General features: G+C 37.0%; 3 protein-coding genes and 1 non-coding gene across 6 annotated transcripts; 3 read left to right on the top strand and 1 right to left on the bottom strand.

Moving 5' to 3' along the window:
• The first annotated feature begins 11,045 nt into the window (after positions 1 to 11,045).
• LOC107801516 (uncharacterized) lies at positions 11,046 to 11,809 on the top strand. Its single transcript, XM_016624858.1, has one exon. The coding sequence runs from the start codon at positions 11,081 to 11,083 to the stop codon at positions 11,588 to 11,590; it is 510 nt and encodes a 169-aa protein (XP_016480344.1). The 5' UTR covers positions 11,046 to 11,080; the 3' UTR covers positions 11,591 to 11,809.
• Positions 11,810 to 13,563: 1,754 nt separating this feature from the next.
• Positions 13,564 to 16,265, top strand: LOC107801550 (eukaryotic translation initiation factor 5A-1/2). Its single transcript, XM_016624898.2, has 5 exons — positions 13,564 to 13,805; positions 15,139 to 15,261; positions 15,373 to 15,429; positions 15,785 to 15,859; positions 15,952 to 16,265. The coding sequence occupies exons 1-5, from the start codon at positions 13,683 to 13,685 to the stop codon at positions 16,054 to 16,056; spliced, it is 483 nt and encodes a 160-aa protein (XP_016480384.1). The 5' UTR covers positions 13,564 to 13,682; the 3' UTR covers positions 16,057 to 16,265.
• A 1,005-nt stretch (positions 16,266 to 17,270) lies between these two features.
• On the top strand, positions 17,271 to 17,343 carry TRNAE-CUC (transfer RNA glutamic acid (anticodon CUC)). Its single transcript has one exon. It is a non-coding gene; the product is annotated as a tRNA-Glu (tRNA).
• Positions 17,344 to 20,519: 3,176 nt separating this feature from the next.
• LOC107801558 (uncharacterized) lies at positions 20,520 to 25,355 on the bottom strand. Of its 3 annotated transcripts, none has more exons than XM_016624912.2 (6): positions 24,958 to 25,355; positions 23,439 to 24,129; positions 22,213 to 22,270; positions 22,057 to 22,140; positions 21,723 to 21,864; positions 20,520 to 21,045 (listed from the first exon to the last, which is right to left on the bottom strand). In XM_016624912.2, the coding sequence occupies exons 2-6, from the start codon at positions 23,890 to 23,892 to the stop codon at positions 20,677 to 20,679; spliced, it is 1,107 nt and encodes a 368-aa protein (XP_016480398.1). In that variant the 5' UTR covers positions 23,893 to 24,129; positions 24,958 to 25,355; the 3' UTR covers positions 20,520 to 20,676. The 3 variants fall into 3 exon arrangements, with proteins under 3 accessions (XP_016480398.1, XP_016480392.1, XP_016480405.1); XM_016624906.2 differs by having other exon boundaries at positions 23,439 to 24,055; XM_016624919.2 differs by having other exon boundaries at positions 23,439 to 23,978.
• Positions 25,356 to 25,947: the final 592 nt, after the last annotated feature.

Below are 25,947 nucleotides of genomic sequence, written 5' to 3'. Positions count from 1 at the left end.
CTTATCGAGTGTGCATCCGGTATTTCATATTTCTATGCTCGGAAAGTATATTGGGGATCCGTCTCATGTTCTGGATTTCAGCACGGTTCAGTTAGATGACAATTTGACTTATGTTGTGGAGCCAATAGCTATTTTGGGTCGTCAGGTTCGAAAGTTGAGGTCAAAGGATATAACTTCAGTGAAAGTGCAGTGGAGAGGCCAGCCCGTGGAGGAGGCTACCTAGGCGACTGAGCGAGCGATGCGGAGCATATATCCTTATCTGTTTGAGGCTTCGGGTATGTTTCCTGACTCGTTCGAGAACAAATGTTTGTTTAAGTTGGGGAGGATGTGACGACCCAGCCAATCATCTCATGAGTTATTGCTCTGCTTCCCCCATTTCTGCTTCTAATTGCTTTGTATAATGGTTCTATATGTGATCGGGTTGATTGCTTAGGGTTTCGGAAAGGATTTGGTAAGGTTTGAGACACTTAGTCTCTTTTAAGGAAGGTTAAGTTGGAAAAGTCAAATGGATGTTGACTTATGTGTTAGAGGGCTCGGATGTTGGATCGGGCTGCACGCTGCAACGATATGACTCTTGGATTGTAGGAGCCCCTCCGGAGTCTGTACACCCCCAGTGAGCGTAGTTGACTATAAATTACGGATCGGGTTGCACGCCGCAGTGGTTACTATGATTTTTTATTACTATGAGATATTAATGAGCCTGAGTGCTGAGAGTGAGTACTGAGTGACGAGAGCTGAGTCACGAGTGACTGAGAGGCTGCCCGAGAGGCCATATTCTGAGTGATACCTTGCCTGAGGGGCCCATTTATGATATTTTTACCGTTTTCACTCTTCTTTTGAAATAAGCCTCTGGTGGAAAAAATTGCTAAGTATATGATTTCAAGTGTTTAAACTAAAATTTGATGATTTTTTGATGAAACTGGTTTTAAACTGTGGAGTTGATCTGTTATTCTGTCGTTTATTAAATTATATGATTTTTAACTGCTCCTCACTGCTTTCAGACCTTATTTACTTTAGTTACTTACTGAGTTGGCGTACTCACGTTACTCCCTGCACCTTGTGTGCAGATCCAGGCGCCCGAGCGGCAGAGTGAGAGTCCTCAACATTGTCAGAGTTTGCCGAAGATTGTAAGGTAGCTGCATGGCGTCCGCAGCCCTGCTTTCTTCCTCTTATCCTTGTTTTCCCGCACTTTAGACTTGTTATGTATTAGACATGAAGATTTGTATATTTAGAGGCTCTAGACTCGTGACACCAGATTATGGGGCGGTGTAGTTTCCTCTTATTTGACTTCCGTATATTTTCTGTTGTTTTAAAACGTTTATAATTTGGTATTTAGAACCTGTGTTAGAAAATGGCTTATTGTTAAAGGAAAAAGGGTTAAGATTCATTGATTGGTTGGCTTTCCTAGTAATGTGATAGGCGCCATCACAACTGGTATTTGGGGTCGTGACACTCGTATTTGTGGAACAGGGCTGCCTGTCTAGTGGCTGCATCTGCACCCAGAATGTCGCACCTACAACATCGCAGAAACGCTCCAATGACCGCAGAAGTGGTCTGCCTCGCAGAAGCGGCTCATCCATCGCAGAAGCATCTGCGCACCTGCGCTAATTTCTCCACAGAAGTGGAGCTCGGCAGGGTTGTCCAATGTTAGAGAAGCGCCCGGAATTCCGGAGGAGCGACCACGCACCTGCGCACAAAAACTCGCAGGTGCACGCACTAGAACCAGCACTGGACAGCAAGTTCCAATTGTTCCGTGGCTCGTCCGAAACTCATTCGAGCCACTCGGGACCTTGTCCAAATATTCCAACTAGTCTCGAAACATAATACGGACTTGCTCGGGGTTTCAAATCACGTTAAACAATGTCGAATTTACAATTCACACCTCGATTCAAACTTTTGATTTTCAAACTTTTCAATTTACAAAACCCGTGTCAAAACATATTAAACGAATCTAGAATGACTTCAAATTTGGCACACAAGTCATAAATGACGTAATGGAGCTATTTTAATTTTTAGAATCTCAATCCGAGTTGATATCAATAAAGTCAAATCTGCGGTCAAACTTTGGAAAGTCTTTAGATTTCTAGTTTCCGTTAAATGGCGATACCTTGAGCTAGGACCTTTGAATTCGATTTCGGGCATATGCCCAAGTCCCAAATCACGATATGGACCTACTGGAACTGTCAAAATACTGATCCGAATCCGTTTGCTCAAAATGTTGACCAAAGTCAACTCAGTTGAGTTTTAAAACTCCATTTCACATTTTAATCCATTTTTCACATAAAAACTTTCTTAAAAAAATTACGAACTATGCACGCAAGTCGAGGAATGATAAATAGTGCTTTTCGAGGTCTTAGATCAAAGAAATGAATGTTTAAATTAAATATGACATTTTGGGTCATCACATTTTCCACCTCTAAAATAAATGTTCGTCCTCGAACGAAATTAGAAAAGTACTTGAGCTGGTGAAAAGATGTGGATATTTACTCCGCATGTACGACTCAGACTCCGAGGTAGCTGCCTCAATCGGCTGACCTATCCATTGCACCCGAACTAAAGGATAACTCTTATATCTCAACTATCAGACCCACCGGTCTAGAATAAGTATCGGCTCCTCTTCGTAAGTCAAATCTTTGTCCAACTGGATTGAGCTGAAATCTAATACATGCGACATATCACTATGATATTTCTGTAGCATGGATACATAGAATACCGGATGAATTGCTGATAAGTTAGGTGGTAGTGCAAGCTTGTAAGCTACGATACCCACCTTTTCAAGAATTTCAAAGGGTCCAATATACCTAGGGCTCAACTTGCCCTTCTTTCTGAATCTCATTACACCTTTTATAGGTGAAACTCGGAGCAATACTCTTTCTTCAGTCATGAATGCAACATCATGAACCTTACGATTAGCCTAGATTGAGCTGTGCGAAGTCGATCCTGGATAGTCTTGACCTTATCTAAGGCATTATGTACCAAATCAGTACCCAAAAATGAGCCTCTCCCGGTTCAAACCAGCCAATTGGCGGACGACATCGCCTCCCATATAATGCTTCATATGGGGCCATCCGAATACTCGACTAGTAGCTGTTATTATAGGCAAACTTCTCAAGTGGAAAGAACTGATCCCAAGAACCTCCAAAGTTTATAACACAAGTGCGAAACATAACTTCCAATATCTAAATAGTGCGCTCGGACTGTCTGTCTGTGGATGAAATATTATACTTAACTCAACCCGGTGCCTAACTCACATTCTACAGCCTCCAAAAGTGTGAGGTGAACGGTATACCTCGATCTGAAATAATAGACACGAGCACACTATGAAGGCGGACAATCTCACGAATGAAAAATTTCAGTTAACCGCTTTGAAGAATAGGTAATTGCCACTGGAATAAAATGTGCTGACTTGGTCAACCTGTCCACAATGACCCATACTGCGTCAAACTTTCTCTGAGTCCGTGAAAGTCCAACAACAAAATTTATAGTGATACGCTCCCACTTCCACTCAGGAATTTCTAACTCCTGAAGTAAACCACCATGTCTCCGATGCTTGTACTTAACTTGCTAGCAATTCAGACACCAAGCTACATATGCAGCTATATTCCGTTTCATTCTCCTCCACCAATGATGTTGCCATAAATCTTGATACATTTTGGTGGTACCAGGATGAATAGAATACCGCGAACTGTGGACCTCTACAAGAATTAATTCATGAAGCCCATCCACATTAGGAACACAAATACGACCCTGCATCCACAGAACTCCATCATCCTCCAAAGCAACCTGCTTGGCACCACCATACTGTAATGTGTCCTTAAGGACAAGCAAATGGGGATCATCATACTGTCTCTCTCTGATGCGTTCATATAAAGAAGACTAAGCAACTGTGCAGGCTAGAACCCGACCAGGCTCTGAAATATCTAACCTTACAAACTGATTAGCCAAAGTCTGAACATCTGCAACTAGCAGCCTCTCACCAACTGGAATATATGCAAGGCTGCCCATACTCACAGCCTTTCTACTCAAAGCATCGGCCACTACATTAGCCTTTCCAAGGTTATACAAAATGGTGATATCATAGTCTTTTAACAGCACTAACCATATTCTCTGCCTCAGATTAAGATCTTTTTGTTTGAATAAATATTGTAGACTACGATGATCTGTGAATACTTCACATGACATGCCATAAAGGTAGTGTCTCCAAATCTTCAACGCATGAAACAATGGCTGCCAATTATAAGTCATGAACAGGATAATTCTTCTCATGGATTTTCAACTGCCATGATGTATATGTAATCACCATGCCATCTTGCATTAATACTGCACCAAGTCAAATACGAGATACATCACAATACACCGTGTACGATCCTGAACCTGTGGGCAACACCAACACTGGGTCGTAGTCAAAGCATTCTTGAGCTTTTGAAAGCTCAACTCACACTCGTCTGACCATCTGAATGGAACACCTTTCCAAGTCAATTTGGTCAACGGGCTTGCAATAGATGAAAACCATTCCACGAACCAACGATAATAACCTGCCAAACCTAGAAAATCCCGTATCTCTATAACTAAAGTAGGTCTAGGCCAGTTCTGAAATGCCTCAATCTTCTTAGGATCCACCTTCATGCCTTTTGCGGATACAACATGCCCCAAAAAGGCAACTGAGTTTAACCAAAACTCGCATTTTGAAAATTTGGCATATAATTGATTATTCTTTAAAGTCTGAAGCACAATTCGAAGATGTTGTTCATGCTTCTCTCGGCTGCTGAAGAAAATTAAGATGTCATCAATGAATACAACCATAAATGAATCCAGATACGGCTTGAACACCCGATTCATCAAATCCATAAATGCTGCTGGGGCATTGGTAAGCCCAAATGATATCACTAAGAATTCATAATGCCCATACCGGGTTCGAAAAGCTGTCTTAGGGACATCAGATACCCTAATCTTTAACTGATGATAGCCTGACCTCAAGTCAATTGTCACGACCCATTCCCATAACAGATCGTGATGGCGCCCAATACCGTTGTCAGGCAAGCCAACGCGAAAGTATTAGTAATTCTTATTTTACTTACCCCAAACAGTTACAACATTTTCTTAATTTGCAACTAAAAGCAGGTGATAATATGCAACATTCGATAATAATTATACAACCCAAAAGAACCGTCTACCAATGTGTGTGCCAAGACCTGGTGTCACAAGTTGTGGGCAACTAGTAGAATATACAAAAGAATAAATCCATCCTACTGTCCGAAATAGAATAGACAGCAAAAATAAATAAAAAAGAGACTCCATCAAGCTGTTGAACGGCATAGGAAGGGGCAGCTCACCGTGAAAGTCTCAAACTATGAATCAGGTGCGCGCACCAGACTGATAGCCAGATGTACCTGCCTCCGATCCTGTACAATTAAGTACAGAAGCGTAGTATGAGTACATAAACAATATGTACCCCTTAAGTATCCCGTCTAATCTCGAAGAAGTAGAGACGAGAGGTCGTTTTGATACTTACTAAGGTCAAATAATATAATGAAGTGTTATGCTAAGCATGGGAGTCACAAATAATCAATAGTTTGTAGCAAGAGGTAATAAGCCATGTTCTTAACAATTTTACAATTCCCCGTTTACATTCCAAATATTTAGCAGATCAAGTCATGAATAAGATTTCACATAGATATCATGCGCACATTATGCCGAGGTCGACGGCCCGATCCAACAGGAAATAAATTGTGCACTGCCAGAGGGTCGAATGGCGCGAACCATGGATGCATTTATTTCTACCGAGGCAATCGGCCCGATCCACAAATATCAATTAATATCAAGAAAACACATGAATGCGCATTTATTTTCAAACAAATTCATACAAGTGTCCAACAAGTGTATACATTCGCTTATATTCCTTTCCAAGTCTCTAGCATACCCTAAGTGATCACATTAGCAAGAAAATATAGAGACATTCACAAATATAGCATGGTACGGGTCCTAGACTACTCGTACAATTAACATAATAGTAGCTACGTACGCACTCTCGTCACCTAGTGTATACGTAGCCCCCGCATTTAGTAGCAATTATTCAATTATTACACCTATGAGGATAATTCCCTCTTATAAGATTAGAAAAGAGACTCACCTCGCTCCAAAGTGCGCTTCAAATACCAAGAACGAGCCCGAACTCTCAATTTGGAGCCGAACGATCCAAAACTAATTAAATGAGGTAGGAACTAGTCAATATAAGCTCACACACCTCGCTCCAAAGTGCGCTTCAAATACCAAGAACGAGCCCGAACTCTCAATTTGGAGCCGAACGATCCAAAACTAATTAAATGAGATAGGAACTAGTCAATATAAGCTCACAAGATCATATTATATCTATTTAAGCAATTTCCCAACCCTTAACACAAGTTTCCCAAAGGTTGTCTTACATACACACTGGTGGAATTTCATTTTCTTCCGCTTTTTAAAATAGTAAGAGGGGAATTGAGTAAAATATCCTTGTCGACCCCGGGCCCACGTGCCCAGATTCTGAAATTTTTTGAAGGAAGTTGTTCTCCATAACCTAAGAATCAATAATATATGATTTCTAATTAATTTCATAACAAATTTCGTGGTTAAATCTAACTTTTGTCAAAATCCTAGGTTTTGCTCTAACCCCTTGATTTCACCTTAATTCTAGTGTTTAATCTACCTAAGACATATGTATTAAACTAAGAATAGGTGGAATAATCTTACTTCTAGATGCTAGGTGGAAGTCTTCTCTCAAAAGCTTCCAAAATCGCCAAGGAGTGAAAAGTGGCAAAAAGGGACTTAGAACCCGTATTAAATGAAGCTCAATGCTTCAGCGATTTCCGCATCTGTGGTTAGGGGACCGCATATGCGATCCCGCTTCTGCGAGAAAGTGAACGCATCTGCGGAATTGGCCAAATAGGATGTGACCGCTTCTGCGGTCTAGAGGCCGCTTCTGCAGTTTGGGCCTGGCCTGCCCTGGGCCGCATCTGCGATAGGCAGACTGCTTCTGCGGTCTTGCACATGTGGCCGACCAACCGCAGGTGCGGTTATGACAGAAGCAGATGCTTCAACACTTCTCAAAAATTCCAACTTCACTCGAGCCTCGTCCCATTGACGCTCGGGGCTCTCGGGCCCCGCCCGAACATACCGACAAGTCTGTAATCATGAAACAGACCTACTCGAACCTTCGGAACGCCCGAAACAATGCTAAATCTAAGAATCACCCCCTAAAACCAATTGAGTCAAACTTATGAACTTCAAGTTCTTAATTTTCCTCTAACAAGCCGAAACGCCCTTAAACTACTCGGATTGACACCAAATTTTGCGGGCAAGTCTTAAATGCTATTTTGGACCTGTACCGGGCTTCAGAACCAACATACGGGCTCGATACCTATGTGATCAATCATTAGTTAGCTTCTTTAAATCCTTTGAATTTTAGTTTAACAATTTCTAATAAAAAATCGTTACTCAAGTTAGGGACCTCGGAATTCGATTCTGGGCATACGCCCAGGTCCCATATTTTCCTATGGACCCTCCAGGGCCCTCAAATCACGAATCCGGGTCCGTTTGCTCAAAACGTTGACCAAAGTCAAACTTAGCCTTTTTTAGAAAATCCTTAGGAATCAAATGAGCATATTTCACTCCAAACTCTTCCAAATATCGAACCAACCATCCCCGCAAGTCGTAAATTAGTTAAAGCAAGCGCGGGAAGTTTTATTTAAGGGAACAGAGTTCTAAAAGGCAAAACGACCGATCGGGTCATTACATCAATCTTCGAAAATACCTTGACACCCTGAAGTTGATAAAATAAAATCGATTCTTGGCAACGGATATTTATTTTTGATAGTGACCTTGTTCAACTGCCGATAATCTATACACATCTACATAGAGCCATCTTTCTTCTTTACAAATAATACTGGTGCACCCCAGGGAGAGACACTAGGTCAAATTAATCCTTGATCAAGCTCCTTCAATTCTTTCAAATCTGGCGGGGCCATACGGTATGGTGGAATAGAAATGGGCTGAGTGCCTGGAGCCAAATCAATACAGAAGTCAATATCTCTATCGGGTGGCGTCCCTGGCAAATCTGCAGGAAATACTTCTGCAAATTCACGAACAACTAGGACTGAGTCCATAGAAGGAACATCCGCACTGGGATCGCGAATATAAGCCAAGTAAACTAGACACCCCTTCCCGACCATACGCCGAGCCTTCATATAAGAAATAACCATGCTGGTAGAATGGCCAGGAGTTCTCTTCCACTCTAATCGAGGCAAACCCGACATGGCTAAGGTCACCATCTTGGCATGGCAATCTAATATAGCATGATAAGGTGATAGCCAATACATACCCAATATGACGTCAAAATCTACCATGTCGAGAAGTAGAAGATCCACACTAGTCTCAATAGAAGATCCTCAATATATCTTTTCAATCAATTTTGTTGCGGCGTGCAACCCGTTCCTCCAATATATTAACTTTCATTTCTGTTGCGGCGTGCAACCCGATCCTCAAATAATATAATTTACCAATTCTTATAAAAGAAACTAATTCAATAATTGCAACAACTAATATGGAATTATATGGCAAATAAGCATACAATAATTACAATTTATTTAGGAAACAAGTAATGACAAGTAGCAATTAATTGTGGAATTAGGGAGAAAATGTACAATTTAATATTTAATATGCTCACTGTCAAGTAACAATTAAGTCACATGAATCAATTAAGCATGTAGCAATCAAGCATGGATTCAAGGCACAATATTGAGCAAGGAATATGAGAGAGATAATTAATATAACAATTAATTCATGATTTAAAACAATTTATGTTTTTCGAAAAATTATGCAAACAATTAATTTGACGACGTATAGGCACTCGTCACCTTGCTTATATATTGTACACATAGAATTCACATAAAAAATAATTCAAAGGTTCTATTCCCTCAAGTCAAGGTTAACCACGACACTTACATTGCTTTGCAGCCAAATTCAAGATTTCAATAAACCTTTGCCTCGTGAATTCGTGTCCAAAGACTTCAATCTAGTCACAAACAATTCAATATACTCAATACAAATCATAGGAATTAATTCCATATGAATTTACTAACTTTCCAAATAAAAATTCGGAATTCACTTTAAAAATCAACCGTGGAAACCACGTCTCGAATCCCGGAAAAACTCACGAAATCCGAATATCCGTTCCGATATGAGTTCAACCATACAAAATTTATCGAATTCTCACATCGGATCGACTTTCAAATCTTCATTTTTTATTTTTGGAAGATTTTATAAATATTTCAATTTCTTCCATCTAAATCCGAAATAATTGATGAATATAGACAAGGATTTATGAAATATAATCACTTTCGGATATAGAACACTTATCCCAGTCGAAGACGTGAAAAATCCCTTTAAAATCGCCCAAATCCGAGACTCAAAATTCAAAAATGAGTAAAAATGGCGAACACCCGATTTTATGTATTCTCTCCAGCATTTTGGCACCTGCAGACTCGCATTTGCGAGACAAAACTCGCATTTGCGGAACAGGGCTGCTTGTCCAGTGGCCGCATCTGCGCCCTGAAATATCGCACTTGCGACATCGCAAAAGCGCTCCAGTAACCGCAGAAGCGACTCGTCCATCGCGGAAGCGGCTGCGCACCTGCGCTAATTTCTCTGCAAAAGCGGAGCTCGACAGGGCTGTCCAATGTTGCAGAAGCGATTGGAATTCCGCATGAGCGACCATTCACCTGCGCACAAAAACTTGCAGGTGTGACGCACTAGAACCAGCACTAGACAGCAGGTTCCAATTGTTCAGTGGCTCGTCCGAAACTCATCCGAGCCACTCGGTACCTCGTCCACAAATTCCAACAAGTCCCAAAACATAATACGGACTTGCTCGGGGTTTCAAATCCCGTTAAACAACGTCAAATTTACAATTTACACCTCGATTCAAACTTTTGATTTTCAAACTTTTCAATTTACAAAACCCGTGTCAAAACATATTAAACGAATCCGGAATGACTTCAAATTTGGCACACAAGTCATAAATAACATAACGGAGCTATTCCAATTTTCAGAATCTCAATCCGAGTCGATATCAGTAAAGTCAAATACGCGGTCAAACTTTGGAAATCTTTAGCCTTTAGATTTCTAGTTTCTGTTAAATAGCGATAACTTGAGTTAGGGACCTCCGAATTCGATTCCGGGCATACGCCCAAGTCCCAAATCACGATGCGAACCTACTAGAACTGTCAAACACTAATCCACGTCCGTTTGCTCAAAATGTTGATCGAAGTCAACTCAGTTGAGTTCTAAAGCTCTATTTCATATTTTAATCATTTTTTCACATAAACTTTCCGAAAAAATTTATGGACTGCGCATGCTAGTCGATGAGTGATAAATAGTATTTTTCGAGGTTTTAAATTACATAAATAAATATTTAAAATAAAGATGATATTTTGGGTCATCACACTTTCTATCTCAAACTTTGTGCTCAATCAAATATTGCGAACAATGGGTCAAAAGGAGTATAATACATGGAGGGAAGGGAGGAAAATGGACAAGAAAATTAATAGGTGGGGCATCAAACTATACCAATAAGGTTAAACTTCATATAGCCAACCAATTGGACTATTATGCACGAAAATCTAAGTTAAACTTTGTTGTAAGTTAATTTAACCTAATGATGCAAAAATCCAGATATTATCAATGTACAAAAATTAAACCATGTTAGATGATTAATTCTCTTAAGTTTGTTCGTAATATAAAGACGTCACAAAGAGATAGGAAAACTAAGTCAAGAACAAATCACATGATCAGTAAGGCCTTAAGTTAAAGACTAGTACTTCCAATATTCAATAACAATCACACACCATAATTCAAAGAACTCTACTCATGCAATCTTGAAAACTTGAAACATGAGTAAGTATACGTAATTACTATAAACTTTGAAAAAATTGATCACTACACCAAACTTAATAAACTAATTAAACACTATAAAACCCTTGTTAAACAATCACATATATCATCAAGAAAAACCTTAAAAAGTGTTCACTTTTTCATGTTATAAGCAATGTCTGGAGTAAGAAACTTATTTTCTTTCCTTATTTTCTTTCTCATTATTGCCTTAAACTTCACTAATGGCTTAGCCATTGATCATAAATCTGATGCTAATATTGCATTAATCCCACAAAAGAAAGGAATAAAATGGTTGCATTGGCCATTTGTACATGCACCACCACCACCTTCATCTTTTTTTCCTAAGTTTCCATTTCCAAAAATATTTCCCTGGCCGCGATTTTTGCCACCTAAGCCTTTTTTGCCTAGTGAAAAAAGCGTCAGTGACATAAGCATGGACAACGGTCAGAACGTGCTGGAAAAAAAATATTATTGTGCTTTAATTATTGAGGCGTGTATGCTTGAAAGGGATACGTTATGTGTTCGCCATAGGTGTACCTTCTCTTATGATTGTTGTACATCCATTAATACTGAATTTGGTTCTGAGGAATGTAATCAGTATGAATTTGCCATGATAAAAAATGAGTGTGCAAATCAAGCTGCTCCTCCTCCTACAGATTACTAAGTTATTAAGGGAGTATATGTACGTATATGTTCATATAGTCGATCCAACTCGTTTGGGACTAAGGCGTAGTTTACATTATTGTTATTTTATGTATATGTGTGTATATTTCATATAGTCGACCCCAACTTGTTTGGGGCTGAGACGATGTTTGTTGTATGTGTTTGTGTGTATATCTATGAGAATAAATTAATGAAGTGATTTGCTTCCTGACTTATCAAATTATAGTGCTATTTTTCATGTCATGATATATACAAATTCTTGCAAAATTTATCTCGATTGTTTCATAAATTAAAAAATTGTTAATATTAATCATCTTCTACATCTTAACATATATATTTCATGTCAAATGGACCATATAATTAAATAATTATTTTTAATGGATCATATAACTATTGAACCCCGTTCTATTTCTATCTCATTATTAAATTTTAACCATAATTGAATAGATATTCATTAACTAAAAATGGACCATAGAGTGGACAATGGCCAAAGTCAATGTGATATTATCCATATAACAAAAGGACAGACACATACCTAAACCAAGATCCAGCCCTTTGGTATCGGGTTCAACTGAACCCAGTACTTTCAGTACGGAATATAAATTTATGTGTAAAAAATTATTAAAATTATGATATGTAGTAGATATCAGCCCATAACTTTAAAAATATAATTAATTTAAACCCATAAAATTTTAATTATGTATCCGCCTATGCATTTAACTATTTTCTTACTTGTTACTTCTTCTCTCCTAATTTATGTGGCATTCGAAAAAGAATAATTGACATATTTTAATAAATCAATGGAGAAGAAGGTGGATGTCTATCAACAAGGATATGGAACAAGAATTAGGAATTATTCCTTGAATTGGATTATTCCTGTCACTTTTTCTTGGAGTATTTTTTTTTTTGTTTTTCCTCCGGTGTTTAGTGTCTTACGTTTGTTTTGGAGCTCGAATAATTCGAATTTTTAATGCAAAATCTCATTTTAAGAGGTGAAATGCTTTTTATTAAAGACGATTTCATACATAGAACTCAAACCTAAGACCTTTAATTTTATTAATGATGAAGAATTATTTACCTCTCACGTAACCTCTAGGGCTTTATTGAGGCATCTCATTCCTTCTACAATAGTGTTAAAATATAAAATAATTTTTAATCAGTCAAGATTCTTGCTGAAATTCTAAAAATAGATGGCCCTTCTTTTCTAACATTTATAAAGGGTGAAAGAAATAGGAAAAGATTCCTCTGGTTATATTTTATTTAAAGTTCTTTTATTTATGATCCTTTTTAAGCTTTAATATTAGTTTCCACATAGTAAATAATTATGCAATTTCTCTAACGAATAATTAAAGATATTAAACGCATCATTAAAGGCCACTTTAAGCTAATTATCTGCTAATAAAAATTTACTTATTAAGTATTCCCATAAGTTTTTGATCGGTTGAGCGAGAGCCCTTTCACATGGGACTCCCGGAGTACTATGATTGACTTTAATCTCTGGTCGATCAACCGGTCTCGCAGTCAGGCAGGCTTATACCATTATGCACACGAGCGGAATCTTAGCTTGAGCCTATCTTCGCGCACCTTTATTACTCTTAGGGTTCGTTTGATTAGAAAACAAGTTATCCCAGAATTAATGATCCGCGGATTGTTATCTCACCCTCTTATATGAATAAAAAAAATACTATAATCCTGAATAACTAATCTGGGTTAGTTATACAACGATTTTATCCTAATCAAACGTGTGATAAACTCATCTCAAATTTAATCCTGAAATAATTATCCTTTATCCCTCATACCAAACGAGCTCTTAATCATTGTATTATAATCCCAATATAATTTGTTTATAGTTGGAGTTTTATTTAAACAAGAAAGAAAAAGCAAAAAACAATTATTTTCCTATTAGGAGTGAAATTTGTTGGCCCAATAACATGTATAAACGTGTGGGTATATTTCTTTTAAAATATTTGTTTATTTGCCCTTCCCTATCACCAAATATTATTTGTATACACTCCTTTTTTATTCTCTACCCTAATAATCCTTAGAAGTCCAAAACCGAGGGAGAGAAAAAAAGGAAAAATAAGGCAAAAATCATGTCTGATGAAGAACACCATTTTGAGTCAAAAGCAGATGCTGGTGCCTCTAAAACTTATCCTCAACAAGCTGGTACCATTCGTAAAAATGGTTATATAGTTATTAAAGGCAGACCCTGCAAGGTTAAAATCTTACCCTTTTTCTTTTTTTATTTATTTATTATTAAATCTACTTTTGTCAAGTTCAGGTTTTGTGTATGATTCTTGTTTTTGTTTTATGGGGTTTGTAATTTTGAGGTTATATAGTTTCTTTGTTTTATTATTAAATCTACTTGGGCCAAGTTCAGATTTTGTGTATGATTCATGTTTTGTTCATGGGGTTTGTTAATTTTACACTATTTTGAATGAGTTTTTTTAAACCCTATTATTGTTTTATTATTAATGGGATTTATTACTTTATTATTAGATTCACTTTGGAAGGTTTAGATATTAAATCTGAACCTTGTTTTTTTTCATGGGGTTTGGTTTTTTTGGCTCTTTTTGAATGAATTTTTGGATATAAATCAGATCTTGATGGATTCTTGCTACTTGTTTTTATGGATCTTTATTTAAGTGGTATGTAGTTGTAGTTGAAGATAGAAGTAAAGGGTGTGTTTGAGCTATGTTTTTTTTTTTCCTTTCCTAAGCCGAGGGTCTACCGGAAATAACCTCTATGCCTTCTTGAAAGTAGGGGTAAGGTCTGCACACTACCCTCCCCATATCCCGCATGTGGTATTGCACTGGGTTTGTTGTTGTTGTTGTTGCATGTCACACCAAGTTGGTTTTAAAAAAAAAGTGTAGTTAGCTTAAGCCTTAACCACAATTATCTACTAAACTGCCATAGTGATATTACACATGGATATTTTATGTTGACATCAAAATAAGGAAAGGGTGTTTTTGAGTTGTTACTTTTAAGTTCTGATTTATTTGATTTTTGTGTATGCATATGTAGCTTAGATAATAGTAAGTTTCTTTGTTTTCTTTTCCAACAAAACTTAGGTAGATTGGGAAGAATCACCTAGCCTTTTTTGTCTCTACCTTATTTGAACCCTAGTCTCCACGGTTTTCTTAAAAAAGAAAATTTAAAATATACTAATGAAGGTACCTGTATCGTAATGCTATTGCCCGCTATCACTGTTCTTGTATTTTTCTCGCTTTAGCTATAGTTGGTACGAATAAAAAGGTTGAACCTTTACAAAGCCATTTGAGCTATTTTGCTTAGCCTCTCTGAAAATGTCTGCCGGGTGTGTGTCGGATCCTCCAAAATAGTGCATTTTTGGAGGATCCGACATGGCTGGAATATCATTTTGGAGAGTCCGTGCAACATAGCTTTTGAGGAAAAAGGATACAATATCATTGTTGTATCAGCTGAAATAATGCATCACTCAGTAATCTTTGATCTTTTCATCACAAATGGGTATGTTCATTTATTTGATCTTTGACGATTGTCCCTTTATACGATGCTAATCTTGAACAGGTTGTTGAGGTCTCCACTTCAAAAACTGGCAAGCACGGACATGCAAAATGTCACTTTGTAGCAATTGATATTTTCAATGGAAAGAAGCTTGAAGATATCGTTCCTTCCTCCCACAACTGTGATGTAATACAGTGTTTCTTCCTCTCTCTTTTTTTTTTTATTTCTAATGGTGTATGGTCAGTTTGCGAACATTAGAAATTTGATTTTGTCTGATCATTTTCATGTTTTCCACAGGTGCCCCATGTTAATCGTACCGACTATCAGCTGATTGACATCTCTGAAGATGGTTTTGTAAGATTTCTACTACCTATGATACGAACGTGTATCAGTCATCCTATAATTGGGGCAAAAAATTTTAAATGATAATGCAACATAATTTTGATTGATGACCTTTTGCATCATTTTGTATATCTGTAGTAGCTTAGTCGTAGCTTCTTAATGAAGTTGAGACTCATTTTTCTTTTCTACCTCAGGCGGAAGAGTCTTCCGGGAAGACAAACCTTTTCTTCTCCAAAATTTAATACTAAAACCAAAGACTTGAAATTAAGATGTTGTCTCATTCAAACTGTCTTGAACTCGAGTTTCTTTGGCTAATTCTTTCTTCAACTCTGTTTCTAGTGTTGTAATTTGTTCGTTTCTTTGCCAGGTGTCTCTTCTTACTGAAAATGGAAACACCAAAGACGACCTCAGGCTTCCCACCGATGAAGCCCTGCTGAGCCAGGTACACATTTTGGATAAATATAACATGAAGAACCTTTATTTTCTCGTTTTTCCATGCACAATATCTGAGTAAAGTTGTCAACTTCGTTATAGGTTAAAGGTGGATTTGAGGAAGGAAAGGATCTTGTGTTGTCTGTGATGTCTGCAATGGGTGAAGAGCAGATTGCCGCTGTTAAGGACATTGGTACCAAGAACTAGTCGCGCATTCTGCAGCATAAATAATTTGCTTTAGCCAAGACATTTTATATCTTAATCGTGGTACTTTGATATCCGTTGATTATGAACTCGACTTATATCCTATTGGCATGGCTTGAATAGTTGAACTTTATGGTTTGTCTGGTAAGACAGAACTGGATTTGATAGCAGAAGTGATTTATATGAATGTCACTTTTTACTGGTTTCATTCATTATGGGGCTATATTGTGCTTAACATGTTCATCCATATAGAAGGGTAAATTTCAATCATTTTTCTCGAAATATTTAGGCAAGGGAATTTTGGCGTAATTGGTAAAGTGGTTATCATGTGACCAGGAGGTTACGGGTTCGAGGCGTGGAAATAGCCTCTTGCAGAAATGCAGGGTTAGGCTGCGCACAATAGACCCTTATGGTCCAGTCCATCTTCGGATCCCGTACATAGCGGGATCTTAGTACACCGAGCTGCCCTTTTTCTCGAAATATTTAGATATGGATTGCACCTGTTTCACTATGGAGTTCTAGTAATGGCAAGAACAAGTACGAGACAATTCACTAACGGTAAGGATATGTATGGATCTAAGGTATAGTGGAGAGTAAAATTGTCTTAAAACTTTTAAAGTTGTGAACTAATTTTTTCCTCAGCCGTAAAAGTTATATTGTCAACTTAAAAAATTAGCACATTTGCACCACTTTATGGTAGTTTTGATACCAAAATGCTCCAATTAATTGAGGCATTATTACTTATACATTACTTTGGAAAACATTAAAATCTCGAGTATTACTCGTGTTCAAACAATTTCATGCATTTAACTTGTAAAGGGTAAATAACTACTACATTTAACAAGTTTATTTTGGTCACTAGAGTACTTTGAACATGTTGGTTATGTCATGTATATATCTATATTAACTCGTCTAAGAATAGTAGCCAAACCACTTATTTGATACACATAATTGACAATAGTAAGTGTTCCACCAAATATCTGGCTTAACTATAGTTGCTCGATCGATGATCTACATCTTTTCCCATAGTCTCGGAATTGTGTCTTGATCTTCTATATGCGAAATATAAGGGACTAGTTTCTATAGTTATTTTCCTTTGTCTAATTTCACGCCTTATTATGACGAAATGGGAGTTGGCTTGGCATAAAAGGAGATATGGAAATAGAAAGAAAAATATTTTTCTTTACTTTTATATATTTGACGAATTACAATCAAGATCCGTTGTAGTCTAGTTGGTCAGGATACTCGGCTCTCACCCGAGAGACCCGGGTTCAAGTCCCGGCAACGGAATTCCCTTTTTTTTTTTTTAATTTTTTAATTTTTATGTTATGTGTCGTGAAAACATTTCATCTTTTTTTTAAAGGAATTAAACAGTAAATTGCATAAAACCTTTTTAATGAAAAATGACATATATAACTTATCAATTTGGACAAGTTACTAATAACATTTTTTCACCGTAAAATTTTTAAATTTAAATTCCTCTTTTTCTTCTCTAAAGTCCCTAATCCATTGATAAATGCTTTCAATATAGTTTAAAACATTTTATGGTGACCATTATAAGTTACTATTAATACGGATTCTATTAGATACATTATAATATCTAATTATTGTTAAAAATTCTGAATTATTCTATATAATTTTATGTAATGAATCTAAACATATTCTTGACGTGTTCAAACGTTGTAAATTTCTCAAAATTTGAGAGTTTATACAATCAAGAGACCTGAAGGTACTTAATATTTGAGTAATCCTCTCTTGTCACGTATCTTCGTAACTAAACACCTCCTAATTAGGCATATTTTATATTAGTGAATTGATTAGGTGGATAATAGTCCTAGACAAAGAACATGCAGTAACTAGAAACAAACCATTTGAATTAAAAACTTGATCAAAACTGGACAAATGTTAGGGCCAGAGGCGGATGTAGTGTAATGACTACGGGTTTAACTGAACCCATAATTTTCGACGCGGAGTAAAAATTTGTATGTAAAAAATTCATTAAAATTACAAAAATAATAGATATGAACCCATAAATTTAAAAATATAACAGGTTCAATGTTAAAATCAATAAAATTGAACACATAAGATTTAAATCCTGGATTCGCTCCTGGTTAGGGCTTGTTCTCTTTGTCATTTAATGCAAATTTCCTTGATAATAAATGCTTAAAATATTAGGTGCAGGGACTTGCAAATTGTAGCTAAGAGACAAAAGTAACTCATTTTCTGGGAATGGAAGCAAATTATATTGGTCATAGCATAAAAGGAAACTATGAAATAATTGCATAGTATAATTTGTTCCGATGATTAGATCTAGTGGTAAGAGCATAACGCATGATGTGTCAGTGAGACACATGTTACAGATTCAAACTCTGCCGCTAATAAAAGCTTAGTATTTACGTGAAGAATATTAAAGACGCAGACTCATTATCCAATAAGTTTTGAGACGTATACAACTGACTATCAGGATTTCTTGATTATTACAACAATAAAAAATGTACCTCCTTCGATCCACGATAATTGTTTTTTTTTTTGTCTTTTCTTGTGGTCCACAATATTTGATTTTTTCAAATATCAAGAAGGAAATTATATAGAGCCTTGGAGTATATGTTATATTTTCAATGAACAAATTAAGGTTAATATGGATATTTTTATTGTTAATTAATGCTAAAAGGTGAATTTCTTAATATCTCACATACTGCGCATTTAACGCTTTCGTATTTTTGAAATTGGATTTATGCATTATCGACTTATTTCATATCATGGTTCAAGCGTTAAAAATCGGTGAGGTTTACTTTTCCTTTTCGATGCCCGTGGAACTACTGTCAATGGTTTACCCTTGCGAAAACAGCCAAAAAATCAATTAAAATGAACCAAGGCGAGTAATAAATAAAAATAAATGCTTAAAATGGTAGGTGCAAGGACTTGCAAATTGTAGCTAGAAACAAAAGTAACTCATTTGCTGGTAAGGGAAGCAATTATATTGTTGACAGCATAAAAGGAAACTGTGAAACCATTTCCTTAGAATAATTTGTTCCCCATCTACCATTTCAAGAATTGAGGACCTACAAACAGTTGGTGAAGAAGAAAAACTCAATAAATGAGATTTAAATGATTGAATAACATTGAGACAAAAGTAGGACATGTTGAAAAAATATGGGCCTCAACAGTTGGTAAACTTGCCTTAAACATTGGAAACAAACTTAAAAATGCATCCCCATTGCTATGAAGATAGTTCTCAGTTGTCAAATCTATTTTTAGCTGGCCACCACAGTTTTTGAGACATTAACAGATAGCATTAGGTCCCTACATGTTAAATGTATGTGTAACAGCCCAATCCGTTAATGATATTGTCTGCTCTGGACCTAGACCCTCATGGGTTAAAACGCGTCACTAGGGGCTAAGGCTTGTTAACTTATATATCCATCATCCCTCTTGTGTGTTGCCGATATGAGACTCTGTCTAAAGTCTAGGATGTTACATACACCCCCTCTTATGGACTCAGTATCCTCGCTGAGGTTTGCCCCACTGCATGGGATTTGTCTAGACTTAGCACTGAGGTTTGCCCTGTCTAACCTGGATTTGCCTAAACTCAGTTGAACTCTGACCCGTCTAAGTCTGGGGTGTTACATACACCCTCTCTTATGGACTCAGTGTCCTCGCTGAGGTTTGTCCCACCACATGGGATTCGCCTAGACTCAGCACTGAGGTTTGCCCGCCTAACCGAGATTTGCCTAAACTCAGTTGAACTCTGACCCACCACCAGCAAGACTAACATAAGAGTGGCTCTGATACCATTTGTAACAGCCCGGCCTGCTAGTGATATTGTCCGCTCTGGGCCTAGGCTCTCACGGATTTAAAACGCGTCACTGGGGTCTAAGGCTTATTAACTTGTATACCAAGCATCACTCTTGTGTTCTACTGATGTGGGACTCTGTCTAAAGTCTGGGGTGTTACAGTGTGATCTAATTCCAGGTACAACAATAACAGATATCTTACTTAGGCGCACGTCACGAGTTCGAACTTTGCCGTAGACAAAAGCTTGATATTTAAGTGGAGAAGGGTAAAGAGGCAAACCAATTATTCCCCGAATTTTAAACTATGTGCCGGTTGGCCTGGTGTTTAAGTAGGATGGAGGGTCTAATTATCCATTGAGTTTCAAACCGTATGTCATCTGGCCCTCGAGAGTATCGGAAACAGCCTCTTTACCTTTATAAGGTAGGGGTAAGATCTGCATACACACTACCCTCCCCAGACCCCACTTATGAGATTGCATTACACTGCATGTTTTGTTGTTGTTGTATCTCGGTTATAAAAAAACACCAATCATACTTTTGTTAGCTGCTCCAGCAAACAGGTTATGATGGTTGCAATGTAAGAAGAAGCAACACTTTTATCTTGCTAAAACTCATGCATTTATAGACATGAAAAGAAGTTACTTACCACTAGTTAATCTTGATCTGGTAATCTAGAAATCTCAATAATCTATTATGCATAGATATTTAACTCATTTCTGTACAAAACCAGTTTTGCTGCTAATCTATGTGAACTTAACCCGTTGTTACAAGTCTTGTATCGCTAAATATGTGTTCAGCGATGCAGAGAATGCTTACACGAAGATGAAAATCACTCCGAGGAGAAACTCAAGTCGTCGATAGACCTACATATCTCTGCTTCAATGGCTTCATCGACTTTTGTTGCTTCAGTTTCATCTTTGTTTGAATCCTTCTCTTTAGCTTCAGCAGATTCGACACAGTCATGAAATCTAAAGCAACTAATAAGATGGTCATTTGTAATACCAGAAACCTGCATGAAAGAGTAGACCACAGTAGGTCCCACGCCCCGAAAACCTCTCCTTATTAGATCTTTGCTAATCAAATCCGCTTTGGCCGTCTTCACTGGCACCTGACGAGGATATCTAAATCCGCTTACTATAGGCTTGTTGTTCACAAAGCTCCAGATATACTTGTCAAATGATCCAAATTCATCTATAACCTGACACAAGCAACACCTATATAAAATTAATTTTAACGCCAATTTGAAAAAAAGTTGCTATTTTAGCTTATGTTTCACAAAACAGCCTTACTAAACAGCACATTGGCACTAAGGAGAGGAACTACTAGGTAGCTATGTTGCTCGGACTCTCCAGGATCCTCCAAAAATGCACTAAATTTGGAGGATCCGACATGCATCCAACAATACTTTTGAAGAGTCCGAGTAACATAGCTAGGTAGCACCAGCTGGGACTTTTTTATAGTTTAAAATATCAAGGTAAGACTTACTCCAGTGAACTTGCCAGTTGTGGATACAGATCAAAACAAACTGACTTATCAACAGGACCACTATAAATTATTTCTCTACCTAATCCAATTGATCAATAAATGATTGAATATCCCTAGAAGTAACAAGATTATAGAGAGTGGTCCATGAAAGCGAAAGGCTCCCGATAAAATCATAATTTTGATCACAAGCTAGCTAAAAACTACATTCACACTGTGATTCTTTTTTAGATTTGGTCGGTACATATAAATTGAAACTCATATAGGTGTTTATGCTAAATTCTTGATATTAGCCATAGTACGCTAAATATATTAGTAAATGACAGACAAATGGAATCGAAGAAGACTGGAAGAGGTGTTCACTTTTGCTAACTGAATAGCGAGTAAATATACCTTCGACATTTGACGGGCATTTTCAATTATGGCTCGAAGTTTAAGTTCTGATAATAGTGAGCACGCTGTACTTCCAGGAGCTAAAATCTTCTTTTCATTTAACTTCGCCACTACTATGGGATCAAAATCTGCAAATACTTCTCTGCACCATTTTATTAAAGGTTATGGAAAACTCGGTATAGTGAGGAAAGGCAATGCAAAAAGGAACGTGCAAGACAAAATATAGCATACCACTCTAGCCCAGAAGAGAAAACTAAGGCAAATCTTATGCTTTTCGGGGTGAAGAATAAGACTTTCCTCTATCAAAATAAAGAACTTATTCCAAAGAGAATACCTGAATATGTGCCTTTTGCAAAGAATGGAAGGCCATGAGAGTTCAGCCAATGCTCCGCAAAGAACAAGGAGCTCAAATAGTTTCCTGCAATATTCAAAAAGAATTAGTAACTATATTCTGTGTAAGAATGCTCTGGACAAGAATCTGGCAACTTACTTGTCGTCATGGACGGGAACTCCCCACTCTTCATCGTGGAAATCAGCATAAGACGGATCTGGTTAAAGGAGAGACAATCTAAGAAACTACAAGCTCAAAGTGATAAGAGTGGCTAGTATATATATAGCTTAACATGGAACTCAATTCTCAGTTATATACTCCCAAACATATTTAAAGTTCTCTGAAGCTTTTCAAATTGACATTTTTTTATAGTGATACTTATAACCGCATATCCATTTTTTACGATGGAAGGGGAGCCTTGGAGTAACGGTAAAGTTGTCTCCGTGTGACCTATAGGTTAGGGGTTCTAGCCGTGGAATCACTGATGCAGCAGGATAGGCTGCCTAAGTCTGACCCCCTAGGGGTGCGGCCCTTCCCTGGACCCTGATTAAACGTGGGATGCTTCGTGCACTGGGCTGTCTTTTATCCATTTGTACGATGAAGCTAAAAAAGACACAAATATTGGGACAAGTGAAACTAAAACAAACTACACAAAATTGAGTAACAGTAGCGTTATAGGAACAGCATATAACGCTTTATGTCTCCTAAATTGAGTGGTAAGCAGCAAAAAGAACTCTTACCAATTTATGTACTGACAGCTTATTCTGCAGTTTGCATAATATGCATATAAAAGTCTTAAAAATGCATAAAAGGCAGAACTCGATGATCAGAATAATGATCTAGAGCTTCAAGATAGAAGTAACTGGAGTAATTCAACAGAGTAGAAAGATAGCCTAGAGCACCTCATAATAATGAAGCTGCATACTCGAAAGATAAAATTGCCTCCACACCAATAGCACTGAAGGTAGAAGATAGTATGGTCTTGCTATAGCCAATTCGTATATCATTCAGCAACAGGATTTTATCTTAAACTCAAAGAATAGCTCCTTATAATAGTCCCGACATCCTATCATATCTACCTAGGTTCCACATCATTAAAAGATTTCAATCTTTTCTTTATTTCATAGTCGGACATTAAAACATAAAACTGTTCCAAGTTCTACAAATTTTCTTCTTCAAACATCTCTCACTGATTCAGCCCATTCTTGGACTCCTCCAAAGTGATGGTAAAAAAGAGTAGAAAAATCAAGCTATCAAGCTACAATTAACCTTAAAAGCATTACTTGATTAACCTTCCAATTATAATTGCTTACAGTGCCCAACAGCATAATATCAGAAAAAACCGTATGTTCTAAATTCTTAAAAAAGAACAACAAAGGACACACCTGTATTAGGTGTCACCCAGGAACATCTTTTCTTGGATTGCAAACCGTCAATTGAAGAGTCTGATATATCATCTGAAACAATCCTTTTGGACTTTGATGCCAACTGCTTCCTTCTACTTGAGGTACTACTCATTCTATATATCCTACCGGTTGAAGCACTACTATGAAATGAATCCGTCGAGGCATCAGAAGAACATGAAGCACTGAGCGACAGATTGGAATATAATGACTCCTGTCGCCGAAGTATTGAAGGAACATCAAAAGAATGCAATGAAGGCGATGGTTGGTCACCATTCTTATCCTCCTCTTTCGACTTCACTGCCTTTCTTGTAGGTTTTGAAACAGACTTTCTTGAACCAGGTGACCTCAGTGCCTTATTCCCAGCAAGTCCAAGAACTGGCCTTGCTTCTGAATCAGCTGCATTCATTGACCTTACCCTTGAAGCCCCTGACATTGAAACGAAAACTCCCGTCTGCTTCTGCCACTTAAGTTAAACTTCAGGCTTCGAAATCCTCAAAATTCCCTATGTTTACCACCTCCCTACAGCACCCAAGTTTCAAAATTGCTAATTATAAGAACCACTCAAGATCTTACAAATTCACACATTGCTAAAAACCCTGCAAAAATCCAACAAATAACACCTCATAATGCTTCTGAATCCTATCCAAATCACAATATCTCTCTTATAACCCTTCAATCCCAAGAAGCACAAAACTTGGATTAGATAATCATCTTTAACAAATCCAACAAAAAAGCAAAAACTCTCATGTCAATATTGACTCTCAAATTGCAAAAATTTCAATAAAGGTTCAACCTTTTTCATAAACCACTCAAAACCCACAATTATTTCCCCTCAAAATTCAACCTTTAAGGCCCATTCAAGTTAAACACTCAAAAAAACATCCACATTCTACAGATGAAATGTCAACTATCTTCCCACAAATGCAAAATTCAGCATAAAGATCAATCTTTAACTTAAACTACTAAAAACCCACAATTTATTTCCCCTCAAAATTCAATCTTCAAAACCCATTTAAGCTAAAAGTTCCAAAAACATCCACATACTTGAAATGACATGCCAAGCTTGACTCTCACAAAAATCTCAATAAAGGTTCAACCTTTTTCATAAATCCACAAACTATTTCCCTTCAAAATTCAATCTTTAAGACTCATTTCAGTTAAAACTTCCAAAAACAACCACATATTTGAAATAAAAGGTTAACTAATTGACTCTTAAATTGCAAAAATCTCAATAAAGGTTCAACCTTTTTCATAAACCACTCAAAACCCACAATTTATTTCCCCTAAAAATTCAATCTTTAAGACCCCATCACAAAGTTAAATCTCTCAAAAACAGCAACATATCCAAGAATTCAAATGCATAAAAAAAATATATTATCTGCCTTTGACTAAACAAAATCTTCCAATACACACATTTTCAATTAAAAAAATATTTACTGCATAAAAATATGTAAAGACAGCTAAGCCAAGTAAAAGTATTATTGAAATAAGAATGAACCTTGAAAAAAAGTAGATAATCCATTGAGCATTTTCTTTATTTCTTTTAGGAGGGATGAACTGAGACTTTGTCTTTTCAGAACTTCATTATTCTGTGAAGGAACAAAAGCTGTTGTTCAGTGATACTAATGATGCTTTTTTTTTTCTCTCTCTCTCTCTTTCTTTATTTCTTTTGTTTTTCTTTAAAAAGATTATATTTTAGGGGAATGTAGAGAGAGAGAAAAAAGGAAATGTAGGAAATGTGATGGGGTTTTTGATCTGTAAATAGAAAGGGAGTTGTTTTTGCTGTGAGTTAAGATAGAGAGAGAGAAGTACAGTGTGTGTGTTGATTTGGGGGGTGATGAAGATCTGAGAACCGGTTTGAACTTTGAACTGACAAAACAGTTGGGTTGGTGACCAGCTTGGCCGGTTTAGGTGGTTTGAAGCAAAAGAAACAACAACTAGTAATAATCATTGAATTATTTTTTTTTAGAACAAGGATTTTATTATGCATATCACATAATAGCAGAGTTAACAATATTCAAAGTGCCCGATAGGACATACCCTACTTGGCTATTACAAGACATTAACATGTCTCGAAGAATATTTTTGTTTCCAAAAGATACTAGTCTAGAACAAACATTTTTGTTAACATACTTAATTAAATAAGTCAAACCTTGATAGTCTGAAGTTAAGATAGCAGTTACAAAATGAGGGGCGTAGTAGATAATATTAAGATCCCTGCCATTGTTGCCACTAGGTGCTTCCTTAGTCATCATGTGTGTCGGCTTGTTGGTCTCCCTGAAGATGTGCTGGATTGCCTGAACCTTCACTTGTCTCATTAATAACCTGCACTCATGAACAATCTCATTTAGTATTGCAATTCCATTATTCAAACAAGTTATAACATCAGTCGAGTCAGTTTCCACTTCTAAGTTGGTAAAACCTTGTTTCTCGGCAATATAGAGGCCAGTTTTTAAAGCCATAAATTCTGCCTGAAGTGGTGATATTC

This window comes from Nicotiana tabacum, chromosome 8, assembly GCF_000715075.1.
Source record: "Nicotiana tabacum cultivar K326 chromosome 8, ASM71507v2, whole genome shotgun sequence".
Lineage (NCBI taxonomy): Eukaryota > Viridiplantae > Streptophyta > Magnoliopsida > Solanales > Solanaceae > Nicotiana > Nicotiana tabacum.
The sequence above is the reverse complement of the archived record's forward strand: the minus strand, read 5'-3'. Positions and strand labels throughout refer to the sequence as shown.

Coding starts and splice junctions, on each gene's coding strand:
- LOC107801516 (XM_016624858.1), top strand. CDS start 11,081: ATGTCTGGAGTAAGAAACTTATTTTCTTTCCTTATTTTCTTTCTCATT.
- LOC107801550 (XM_016624898.2), top strand. CDS start 13,683: ATGTCTGATGAAGAACACCATTTTGAGTCAAAAGCAGATGCTGGTGCC. Junction 13,806..15,138: donor TTAAAGGCAGACCCTGCAAG/GTTAAAATCTTA, acceptor AATCTTGAACAG/GTTGTTGAGGTCTCCACTTC. Junction 15,860..15,951: donor ATGAAGCCCTGCTGAGCCAG/GTACACATTTTG, acceptor ACTTCGTTATAG/GTTAAAGGTGGATTTGAGGA.
- LOC107801558 (XM_016624912.2), bottom strand. CDS start 23,892: ATGTCAGGGGCTTCAAGGGTAAGGTCAATGAATGCAGCTGATTCAGAA. Junction 22,271..23,438: donor CTGGGTGACACCTAATACAG/GTGTGTCCTTTG, acceptor TCCTTTAACCAG/ATCCGTCTTATGCTGATTTC. Junction 21,046..21,722: donor ATGCCCGTCAAATGTCGAAG/GTATATTTACTC, acceptor TGCTTGTGTCAG/GTTATAGATGAATTTGGATC.